At 36.1% G+C, this 12,740-nt stretch overlaps 1 protein-coding gene across 1 annotated transcript in view; it reads left to right on the forward strand.

Annotated features, from left to right (window-relative positions):
- The first annotated feature begins 1,389 nt into the window (after nt 1-1,389).
- The window catches only part of CNTNAP4 (contactin associated protein family member 4), a 524,353-nt gene continuing 513,002 nt past the window's right edge, over nt 1,390-12,740 (forward strand). The window contains exon 1 of the mRNA XM_077474781.1: nt 1,390-1,953. Coding sequence (XP_077330907.1) covers nt 1,866-1,953 — 88 coding nt within the window. The 5' untranslated portion in view covers nt 1,390-1,865. The remainder of the gene's footprint in view (nt 1,954-12,740) is intronic.

The raw sequence follows: 12,740 nt of genomic DNA on the forward strand, positions 1-12,740 counted from the left end.
CTAACTAACTATGAAAAGCTATTGGCTACTACCCTCTTTATAGTCCCGTTGTACGTGTTCTACGTCACCACGTTCTGAACAATCAGATTTTCCCACAACTTTGTGCGGCCGTGTGTATGCAAGACAAGTTTAGTCCAAAATCCATCTGAAAAAATCGGATTTTGTTGTCGGAATGTCCGACTGTGCGTTCAGGGCATATCAGATTTTCTGCTGAGTTTTTCCTTCAGATTTACCAAAACCATATAACATGACGTCAAACCTTAGGAGTTTCAATTTGTATGCAATCAAGCAGGCCCTTGCACTACATGGTTTTGGTAAATCGGAAGGAAAAAATCAGCAGGAAATCTGATAGTGTGTATTGGGCTTAAGAGTGAAAGTACGTGCTGGGGTAAGACTTGTTCTAGGTGAAATTCCGGTTTGTACTATGGGGTGACTAACAATAATGCTAAAAGTAATGCAAAAAGATGGGGTCGGCAACACTGTAATCTGTATGTGGATTTATTAACTACATAACAGTGAAAATAAAACAAAGAAGCTGTCGCGTTTAGGCGGGAGCCTTAGTCGTAGCACCACCAATCTAAAAAGTAACATACCATATGTATACTGTGTGTGTGTGTGTATATATACATACTGTATACTCTATATACAGTAATATGTATATATATATATATATATATATATATATATATATATATATACACACTACATACTATATGCTGTATATACCGTTTTATATACACACAGTACATACTGCATATTCTATATTCTATATACAGTAATATATATATATATATATGTGTGTTTATGTATATATATGTACACTCTATATACAGTAATATGTATATACAGTATATAGTATGTACTGTGTGTGTGTGTGTATATATATATATATATATATATATATATATATATATATTTATTTATTTATTTATTTTTTATAGAAAACTCTGTGACATTTGTATTGCTGTCCATGTCTCTCTAGGGAGAAAAACTGAATACCCATCTTATGTTACAGTACAAAGGATAATTGAAAATATACTTAAACCAGAGCTTTAGTTTCCATTCATCAGCCACAAAATACTGTAATTCTTAACAGTTAGTTTACAAAAAATGATATTCCTGCTCTGAATTTCACTGAAGACTGACAACGCATGCATGGTGTTTGTAAATATGTCATGCATGAAATTTTTAAATAGGAAAACCTTTTGACAGCCTAATTGCTGTAGACAGCATATGGTGCAGAAAACATGATCTGACTGTTCTCCCTTTTGGTAAAGCCTCTCCTCCCTCTCAATTTTCACTTGTCTTTCATACATGGCTATGAATTGTGCCAAGACGTTCAGTGAACAGGATAGGGTCAGAGCAGGAAAGACATCTGCAGAAGGCACATGTGCAAAGGCTGCTTTCTGTTTTTTTGTTTTTTTTTTATTGTCTGCATTTCATCGCAGAGTCACATTTCCCACCTGTCACCACAAGGGGTATGCAGGACACATTGTGAATGTGAAGCTTCAGCAAGCAAACTGATCAGGAAGGAGGGGAGGGGAGCAGGCTGACAGTTTAGCCCTTCAGTGATGGTGTGAAATAGGAGAGATCCTTGCTTGCCATAAGAAGCTGCTGCTGCTGCTGATGCTGTTGCTAGTGATGCAGCTGCTGTATTAGGAAGAAGCAGCATCCACATCAGCCAGAGGCTCTGGGGCTGTCAGAAGATATAGGCTGAGCTGTTTGTCTGAGTTGTCTGCCTACTGGAAATCACTGCTAGACAGCAGAGTCTAGGAGGCAAAGGGCAAGTGCTGAACACACAAGTGCTGAGCACTGCTACAAGGGAACAATCTCATACTTTTTTTTCTGCTCGTGTGGATATAAGGATGGATTTTGTCCCAGCACCAGCCTTTCTCAAGCTGTTAATTTTGTCCTTGCTTCCTAACAAGATCACAGCATTGGCAGGGAGTAAATGTAAGTATAGCAAATGTTTTACACTCTCAAATCTGATTTGTGTTAATTGAATGTGTCATGCTGTGATTACAACTGCTGTCCAAATGCTGAAACATTTACAGTGCTAGCAAGACAACTGGTACAGATTCTAGTGCAGGGTCTGCTGCAGACATGGAGAGCTAACTTACTTCTCCCAAGCCATCTCACAGCTACTGTATAGAAAAAGTTTCACCCATGTGCATATATGATAGCGGTATGTTTTATGCAGAATTCTGGATGGAAGCTGTGTGCACTGCAGTGCTTCTCTAAGTACAGATCCTATTTTGTGGAGGGGAAGGAAAGTAATGGATTTTATTTTTTATTTTTTTTAAGCCAGCATCACTTTTGCTTTTTACAATTCACTAATTTGCTGCCTTGTAGCAAACTGCAAAAATGAATCTTGCCCTGAGTGGACAGTGATGCCTATCACATTAATTCCTCCCCCTCCCCAAAAAAGAAAGAATAATGGAATTGTGAAACCAACAGGGGACAGAAAACTGACACACAAACTGCAGATGGGAACAACTCACTATTAGTGGAGGTTAAAAACTGTTGTGTGTGTATGTGATATATAGGTATATAGATGTATATCTATATACCTATATATATATATCTATAGAGAGAGAGAGAGAGAGAGAGAGAGAGTGAAATTTTAAATAATTTTATATATATATATATATATATATATATATATATATATATATATATATATAGCTCTCTCTCTCTCTCTCTCTCTCTCTCTCTCTCTCTCTCTCTCTCTCTCTCTCTCTCTCTCTCTCTCTCTCTATATATATATATAAATAAAATATATGTATTTGTACACGTGCATATATAGGCATACCCCACTTTTAAGTACACAATTGGGTTTATTTACTAAAACTGGAAATTGCAAATTCAGGCTCACTTCTGCCTAGAAGCCAATGAGTTTCCAGGTTTTATTACCAAAGCTCAATTAAACAATCTGGGGTTAGAAGCTCATTGGTTTCTATGCAGACGTGAGCCAGATTTTGCACTTTCCAGCTTTAGTAAATAAACCCCATATCTGTATATATATATATATATACAGGCATATCCCACTTTTAAGTACACAATGGGGTTTATTTACTAAAGCTGGAAAGTGCAAAATCAGGCTCACTTCTGCATAGAAACAATGAGCTTCTAACCCCAGATTGTTCAAATAAGCTTTGGTAATAAAACCTGGAAACTCATTGGTTTCTATGCAGAAGTGAGCCTGATTTTGCACTTCCCAGCTTTAGTAAATAAACCCCATTGTGTACTTAAAAGTGGGGTATGCCTATATATATATTAGTATATGCCTTCAATGTATGTGTTTTCTGTTGCACGCAACTGAGCTAAAGTTTCCGTGAACTATATCGAGTAGGTGTTTGCTGTCTTTGTGTTGTTTTAAAAACTCTGATCTACATAGTACATGGATAATGCAAAAATATCATTAAATAATTAAGATCAACTTTGTGTTAAGGATTGCCATTTGTTGGGTAGTGATGATAATCCATATAGCTCCTAACATTCTCTACTAAGCATTAGCGTTTCATGTGGGGGCTGCACAAAGCAGGAGGTAGTAAACTGCACTGAATTGCACTAAAGAGGCTGAAATATGCAATCCTTTGCAGACTTAAAGCTTTTTTTGTGAATCTCAGTTGCTTTTCCCTAGCTTTAAAACAAAGCTGTGAAAATCCCATCAGTCGCTGTGCCGAGTCGTCTTTAACACTTACATCTTCCAAATATGTATCAAAACAAGAACAGAGTATAGATGCATTCTCTTCCATTGCTGGTGCTTTTTTTTTTTTTTTACCCATCCATATCCATGGGTGTAAGATGAAGTGAAATTGATCTGCTACTCATCTGGTTTAATGCATTATGCAGTGGGATTTCATGTGGGCTTTCAGCACCAATGTGCATTTTGTTTAAATACCATAGGCATTTGAACATTATTTGACTTCATATGTAATAAAGCATAGCATGGGATTGGGCTGAGTGGATTGTGAATGTGCTGTGTAGCCTGTTAAGAAAATCTATCCTGCTGCATCAAGGTATTTAGAAAGCACTAGAGGTCACTCTAACAATTTAATAAGCACAAGAATGGTAGCAGCACAGGGAATAAAATATTAAAAAGCAACAAAGTGCCTAGAACTGACGAACATAACAAATTCAAAGCAAAATGCTGTTCAAAGTAAGTTACAGCATGCATGACATAAAATATAAATATATCTTCTGCAATACAGAAACCATCATGCAAAAAAGTGAGGAAACGCTTTCATTCTTAAAATGAACAGTGAGTCATGTTTAACATGAAATACATTTTCTAGCCTCAGCATCTGTTATGAATTCTGCAAAGTTGTTAGCACTGATATTTAAACAAGTTGGTGAATAATATCCATTCCTTAATAATAAATATTTCCATTTTGTTTTTAAACGTTCAGTAAATGTAAATGTGATTGGACAAACGGGTATTTTTTTTATTATTATTATTAAAACAGATGAAAAGATTGAATGTTTGAAATTGAAATTAGAAGAATTTAATTAAAAATAAATTAAATTATTAAAATAAAAAAAAATGTAAAAATCAACCCCAATATGCGTATCAACTCAATTTCCTAACTTTAGAAACTCAGATGTGTAATGAATATTTGTTTGACTTAGTAATTACTTAGCCAATAACTAACTGGTAACTTCAAGGTTTGCCTAATATGAGTTATTCTTAAAAATAACATGCAACTGGGTTCCTGAAATTGTGTTATTTACGCTACCACACAGTAGGTAAAAGGTATTTCATAGATAACCATTAAAAAAATGTGGAATGGAAAGTTTATTGAAAGTCTTTAATGTAGTCACACAGAGAATATTATAGACCAAGTACACAAAACCAACACAGAAAGTCTAGAAAAAGTTTTGAGGTAGCAGCTACATAGTTGATGAGCTTGTTTTATCTGTGTCAGGTTCTGAAATAGTAAATCAGTCAGTCAGTAAATCAGCTTCTGGCTGGTAGCCTGAAACTGGGTCATGAAACACTAATAGATTTAAGGTGCAATGTTTTCTGTGCTCAAAGAACACTGGATCAGGCACAACAAAATGGGTGGAATTGACATGAACGCCCAACCAAATATTTGTTTTTAAAAGAATTTGTTTCTGAAAGATTTTAAGAAGCCTATTCCTTTCTTGCTGACACAAAATACCAGGGATCTTAATCTAAAAGTTTGTTTTCTACATTGTCTTTATGTCAGTTGGGCATCTTTTTTTTTAACAGAAATGTGCTCAGTATTTCTAAGTTCTCTTATTATCTCACCAAATTAACAACAGTGGAATGCAATTTTTTTTTTTTATAGTAGAGCTATGTAATAATGCTGGATTAAAATGTAATGTAACTAAAGGGTTGTATAATCCAGCTTGGCTATAAAACAGTCATTCATAACAGTGTTAGAAGCATACTCGATAAAAAAAAAAGAAAGAGCTCATGCAATATGCAAATCAACACAACTCAGCTGAGCACTTCACAGCTAAAATTAAAACATTGCAAATGACCTGTGAAGAAATGTATTGATTTTTACCCAAAGTGTGTCTAAATCCTAAACTTTGTTTGTTTTGGTTAGAGTGATGAGGGTTTAGCACTTCAGTAAGTTTTTATGCTAGATCTCTATGTGTTCTGGTGGCTGCTGTCACCATAACTGAAAGCGAAAGGGCAACATTTTGAGTTGCCACCAAAGACAGCAATAGAGGAGAAATCTTTCAATGGGAACCCAATAAGGTTGATTTACTAAAAATCAGGTGTTAAAAACATTTTTGACAGTACAGGCTTGTCTTGATTGATTTGCTCTTATGTTGGATAGCGTGTGGAAGGCTTAAAACCTTTAGATGTTTTACATCTGCCTCAGTTAGGGAGATTCTCTTCATTAACTGTTCTGTAGACATTGGTATTGATTTACAAAAGTTGTATAGTGCAAAATATGGCGCAGCTGCATATGGTAGCCAATCCGCTTCTAACTCCAGCTTGTTCAATTAAGCTTTGACAGAAAAAAACTGTAAGCTGATTGGTTTCTATGCAGAGCTGCACCTGATTTTGCACCCTCCAACTTTAGTAAATCAACCCAATGTCTTCGGGACAGGAAATGAAGAAGACCTCCCTCACTGGAGACAGATGTAAAAAAAAAAAAAAGTCAAGGTTTTAAGCCTTCCAGACTCTATCCAACATAAAAGCAAATTAATCAAGACAAATGGGGCCTGTACTATCAAAAATGATTTTAACACCTGATTTTTGGTAAATCAACCCTATTGGATTCCCATTGAAAGATTTCTTCTCTATTGCTGTTTTGGTGGCACCTTAAAATGTTACACTCTCACTTTCAGTTATGGTGACAGCAGCCACCAGGACACATAGAGAGGGTGAACATCTAGCATAAAAAATACTTACAGAAGTGCTAAACCTTAATCACTCTATCTGGAGCTTTCTCTCAAAGATCGTTACTCATATTCTCTGCCCCAAAAACATTGAACTACATCCCGGGCATAGTAAATGTGTGCAATCTTCTATTTCTGGCTACCTACTCCTGGGCACTAAGGGGTGCATGCATGACCACAGTGGTGAGTGGATTCTAATAGACCTTCAACAGGGGGTCATGACCAAGGGTATATCTGTCAGTGTCTACTAATGCTCTGAAAAAATGACCTGTGGTTTCATCCAAAAATAGATTTTTTTTTGGATGAGCCTACACTTTACAGGTATGTTCATAAAAGGAGAACTATGAACACTTTTAAGAAGTACCTATATACTAGTGAATCTTTTTATATGACTGTTTCTCCTTCCTTTTTGTATCTTTGTTGATTCAGTATCTGTCATTCATAGAAGCTGTTATTGACGCAAAAGTAATTGGGAATAGATTGGGTCTAAAATAGGTTAACATGATGTTATAATACCAGTATTTATAAGCATTTTAGCCTTGTTTAGCCAAACTTTTAATGACAGTTTTAATCAAACTGTAAATACAGTGTCCATTAGAGCAACGAGTATTCTGGGAAGGGGTGTGGCAAGCAGACTATGAATGGTCATTGAAGTTTAACTTAAAATGCTATGTATGCAGTTGGCATTGGTCTACAACATGGTGTATAATGAATATGAGTACAATGTCTAACATAATGGATTCTGTGCAGATATGTACACAATGTGAACTCCAAATAATGAATATATTTTGTTATTTTAAAATGCCATGTAAAGATTTGACATATTTCCAGTAAGATGCATAATGGGATGTGCCTTTTAACATTATTGTGCATCTAAAGTTTTTATTCAGCAAGTATAATTGGAGTGTTTACCCATTTAAACTTTAATTTTCCACATATTGTTGGAGGGAAAAAAAACTGTGAATCAATTACCCATTTCTTTGAAATGCAGATGTCAATGCAATTCCCTTCACTAAACACAGACATTACAATTCTGCTGCTGACTATGAACTTTTGTAAATTAAAGCCATTTTACTGAGATGAGCCTCCATCTGACATTGACTTTGTGTCTATCATAATGCCAATACCTTAAAGAAAAGGGTTCTTTCCTCTGTAGAACTCTCTTTTGCCAGTAAATTTCATTTTTGCATTCTCCGATTTCAGTCAGTGTCATGCATTAAAGTATTCTTGTCCTCTGGTGCAGATTGTATATGTTTAGTCATATGGCCCTTGGAGCAAATTATTTCGTTTAGTAAGTAAAAAGGTTTTAATAAGATTTTTGCTTGTGTAATATATGTAAGACAAGCTAGAATGGTAAGGTGCATAGCATAGAAAATAGATGAAATATCACACCTGTTAAAATGCTAAAGATGTAAAATATCCCTTTAACCAATAACTCCACAATTTGATGAAACTCTATTACAGGCATATACCACTTTTAAGTACACAATGGGGTTTATTTACTAAAGCTGGAAAGTGCAAAATCAGGCTCACTTCTGCATAGAAACCAATGAGCTTCTAGGTTTTATTACCAAAGCTTAATTGAACAAGCTGGGGTTAGAAGTTCATTGGTTTCTATGCAGAAGTGAGCCTGATTTTGCACTTTCCAGCTTTAGTAAATAAACCCCATTGTGTACATAAAAGTGGGGTATTCCTGTATAACCATGAAGCCTAATTTGTTGTGATAATGTTCTTCAAAAGGAAAAAATAAGGAAGTGGAAAATAATCATCTCATTTCCCCAAGAGGTACCATCCTAACAAAGGTACAACTACAAGGTGCCTCTAAACAGGCTTGTATGTGCCACTTGTACATTGACAGAACTCTCCTTTATAGTAATTTTGGAAATGTATATTCTAGGCGAACAAAAAATGCCTAAGCAGTGTCCATAGATGTGAGATGATCTTGACCTATTCCGAGATGATCTAACAGAGAAATTATCAGGATGTAGGAACATGTCCAGTTTGGGACCTCTGCAAACATCCTATAAAGAATTTGGGTGTTGTTCTGAGATAAGATGGGCATTCAGAGTGGGAAACATGTTTGTGTCATCAGTACCATCTTGAATCTAAAGGTCTATCGTTTGTTTTACTTAAGTTTTCATTTTTTACAATGTGTATGCGATAGTTCAACTGGATGATATTATGCAGTTCCAAATACAGCAGAAAAAATACTATTAACAGTTAGTTCTCCTAAATTTTCCTTGACCGGCCAATATCATTATGACCAGCTCATTATCTAAGGAAAAATGGCAACAAAATGTAATTTGTATTTTCCTTATTTTTATATTTTAAAGATGATGTAAAATAAAAACATTGAATTCGCCCTAGGTAATCTTCAAGTGAGTCCTCTAAATAATATACAACTCTCGGCACATTAACTAGAGCAAAGGACAATCCCTTTTCTGACATCAGCTGTGCTGGGACATGTGGGTGATTAGGTGAAGGGCTGTCATAGATACATTCTTAATTCAGTTAGTGTTTGTTGTGGTATTTTCCTTCAAAATGAGTCAGTTTCAGAGTGGCTGATTTTAGAAAAGGACTAAGGTCCAGTTTATTAAGGTACTAAGTTCACATGGGGGCCAATGATCCCTGGGTTGATGTCCTCCTTGATTTATTAATACTCAGTTCAATGTACCTACCAGGCGTGAAAGTACTGATTGGATACCAGGGTTAGAAGGTCACATTTTGTCATAGAAGAGATGATAGGAAATTAGCGATATCAATAAAATCCTTTTCTCTGTGCTTAATGTAATTTTATGTTGGATCATTTAATGAATTGATGTAAATTTCTAGATAAGGAATGTCATTACATTGAGTGAACTATAATAAATATTGTCATCTCATATTTAATTTTAATTAACATGTGGTATCATTCAATTTAATGTAAAATGACTAAATTTGAAAAAGAAAAATTAACAGCAGATTTTGATAGGGTAAATAAGACATGCCACTTAAAGAATATCTATGTTTTCAGTGACTATTCGATTTAATTGTATTTTTTTTTTCTTTTTAATTAGACCTTAGTACATTAAAGTGTATGTATAGCCATTGTTTCTAGTTTTGCATAAGGTAGGAAAGAGTTAAAACCACTAGTAGGTTACTTTTCACTGCCTGTGTCCTGCTGGGTAAATTTCACTTCACTGCCTGTCTTGGAGACACAACAGGAAGTGAGATGAAATCTCTCCAAAGTTAGGAGAATTCCCACTTTAGACCATTTGTAGCAGAAAATTAGTTTCCATTGGAAGATTCACTCTCCCATCTTGCTCTTTTCACAACTCTAAACTTTGGACCTCTGTTTATGTTTTGTCTAAGGCCTGTCTAAATGTGTGTATGTTGGTGTCCTCAGGCATGGGAATGGCACCCCAAGGCATCTTTACAATGCACCTGAAAAAAATCCACTAGGTCCATTATTTGGTCAGTCTTTCTAATGATTAGGCTGCCTTAACACACATTCATGCTCAATGTAATAAACATTACCACTTATGCATCAAACACTGTGAAAAAGGCCACCCTGGTGTGACAAAGCCATACATTTATTGGTAAAAAAAGTCAATGAGTGTATTTTTAAAGCAAGGAATATAGCATTCACCAAACACTCACAGGTGGATAATCATTATCATTTAAAACACGTGCATTTGGAATACTCGCCTGCAGGGAACATTTGGTGAATGTCACATTCACTGCTTTATAAACATACCTCCAAAATGAAAAAATACGATCTTAACTAATTTTTCCATCCCACAAATAAACTGTTGAGCTTGGCCATACTGGTCTTTGCTAAGGCTCATGAATGTCTGTAAAGATATTCAAGCAACATTACACCATTTCTGTCAATGAATGATCAGATCTATTCGGCAGAAAGAGTTTATAAAGTTCATGGACAGCCAAGTGAAGAAATATTTGCAATGATCAGAAAAGAATCAGGTAATCTGAGGTACCTGTAGAGGTATAACAAGTATTTTTGATCTTCTTCATTAGTGCTTTCACAGCAAGTCAGTTTCTGGAATAGTTTGGTTAAAAGCTTTCATGCATTTTCTCAACTTCATTTAGTTTCAAATGTATATAAATATAACTCCATCAGTTCAGTGCTCTTTCAGTAATGCTTTTCATTACTGCATTTTCTTCTTTTTGTGGATGCAATCTGTTGATGTGTGGTGTGTGCTATGTGTTCTGTAAATGACATTTACATTTACATTTGCTATTTTATTGATTACATATTTATTGTACTAATAATTGAAAACGCTATGTCTGATATTAATAAAGCAATATTTGAAAGTGCTGGATATTTTTCTTAGCAGGAAATGACTTACTTGGAAAAAATTAACTTACCCTAGCCAATCAGATTCTAACTTCAGCTTGTTCAATTAAAGTGGTTCTAAAAGCAGAAGCTTTGCTCTATGCATTAGGATGAAAAAACCTTACCTGAGCCCTAGCTTGATCCAGCGATGTTGCATGGGAACCTCATCTGCCCTGGACTCTCCCCCCTGCGCAATTGGCTCCTGCTGCTGTCAATCAAAGTCAGTGAGCCAATGAGTTGAGAGAAGGGGTAGGGTCAAGCAGTGGCTCCATGTCTGAATGGGCAGCTGCTCAGCTATGGTGCCCCCATAGCAAGCTGCTTGCTGTGGGGGCACTTGGCAGGAGGGAGGGGCCAGGAGTGTGGGCAAGGGACCCGAGAAGGGAAGGATCTAGACTTCTATATGCTTGTTCTAAATCAGTAACTCATAATTGCATTTAAAGTAGAAGTCCAGTCAAATCCAAACTATACTTAAACCTGCTCCCACTCCCATTCTAAGCCTATTCTAACTACCTTGTAAAGAAAAGATGTCTACACTTACCTATGCTGAGGGAGCACTGGTCTGGTCACTTGATCGGCTCCCAGCAGCAGCTTAAGCCAACAACAGATGCCCATAGTAAGCCTATGGGTGATGTCACCACATAGACTCTCCTGTTCACTGAAAACAGTTGCTGGAGAGATCATGTGATCTTAGCATAGGTAAGTATAGACATCTTTCCTATACAGGGTAGTTTGAATGAACTTAGAATGGGGGTGGGAGAAGGTTTATGTATATTTAAGTTTTGATTGGACTTCTACTTTGAGGACAGCCTGTAAACTGGAATTTTTAAAAGGAAGTTGGCATTGGCAGCCTTCACATTTCTCTCTATACAGGTTTTCTTTAAAAGCTACACAGACTCACTATTTTTCTTTCACTCGAGGGCTCTTCATATTCCTTCACAAACATATAAATGAAATGCCATGACCAAGGTAGAGGTAAAACTGGTGAAGAATTAGAGACCTGTCAGTGATCAAGATGGAAACACCTAAAATAAAGTAAAAAATAGATTAAAATACAATATTACATGTGCCCATAGAGCTACTGTTTCTTTAGGAACAAAGCTTATTATTTTAATAATATAAATATTTATGAATTATTTTTTGCTTGAAAAAATGTTTACCCCACAAATATACCAGTCTAGGATGCTAGCAATCCCTAGCTAGTCTTTTCATTGTAAAGGCCCGTACACACGATCAGACTTTTTGACAACAAACATGCAAATTAGCTGCTTTGGAGCAACATCCGACCATGTGTGCGCTCCATCGGACAAACTTTTTTCTGTTTTCATCTGACTTTTGTTGGCTGTGCGAACGGACAAACTTTTTGACAACATAAGTCCGATGGAGCAAAGTCCGATTATGTGTACACAAAACCATCAGACTTTTGTACAAGGTACAAACACACATGCTCAAAACCAATGCAAAAATGCAAACAATCAGACAACAATACAGAAGTTGACGAAAGGTGGCACTGGAGTAATTGAACATCCTCTTTTGAAGTGTCGTCAGTATGTTGAAACGTCACTACATTCATGTTTGTTGCCTAAAAAGTCAGACTGTGTGTATGCAATACAAACTTACAGCCAATGCCCTTTGTACAAAAGTCCACGGGAAAGTTTGTACAAAGTCAGATCGTGTGTATGAGGCTTTAGAGGCAGCAAGTTGGGGAAACAATAATAAATAGTATTCCGAGAGGGGTCCTAAAAATGATGACACCCCTTTGAAAGTACCTTTGTCCAATGATCATAAAATTTTTCAGAAGACGTGGATCTTTGGAAGGGATGTTGAGGAGAAGCGTCATATGCCATTAACCTGACCTCTCCCTAAAGGGAAGCAAGTAGGTTAGGACCCCCTTCTATTTGACCTAGTAATCTGGTCTTTATGACCGTTAGTAAAACATACACCATCACATTTTATTGTTTTACATGCAACTGCAAGAACAACTTAATTACCCTGAAATGTACTGCTGTAAAGATATTGCTGG

The sequence above is a fragment of the Lithobates pipiens genome, unplaced genomic scaffold, assembly GCF_037356315.1.
Source record: "Lithobates pipiens isolate NorthernLeopardFrog02 unplaced genomic scaffold, aLitPip1_a1.2 Scaffold_13, whole genome shotgun sequence".
Classification (NCBI taxonomy): Eukaryota; Metazoa; Chordata; class Amphibia; order Anura; family Ranidae; genus Lithobates; species Lithobates pipiens.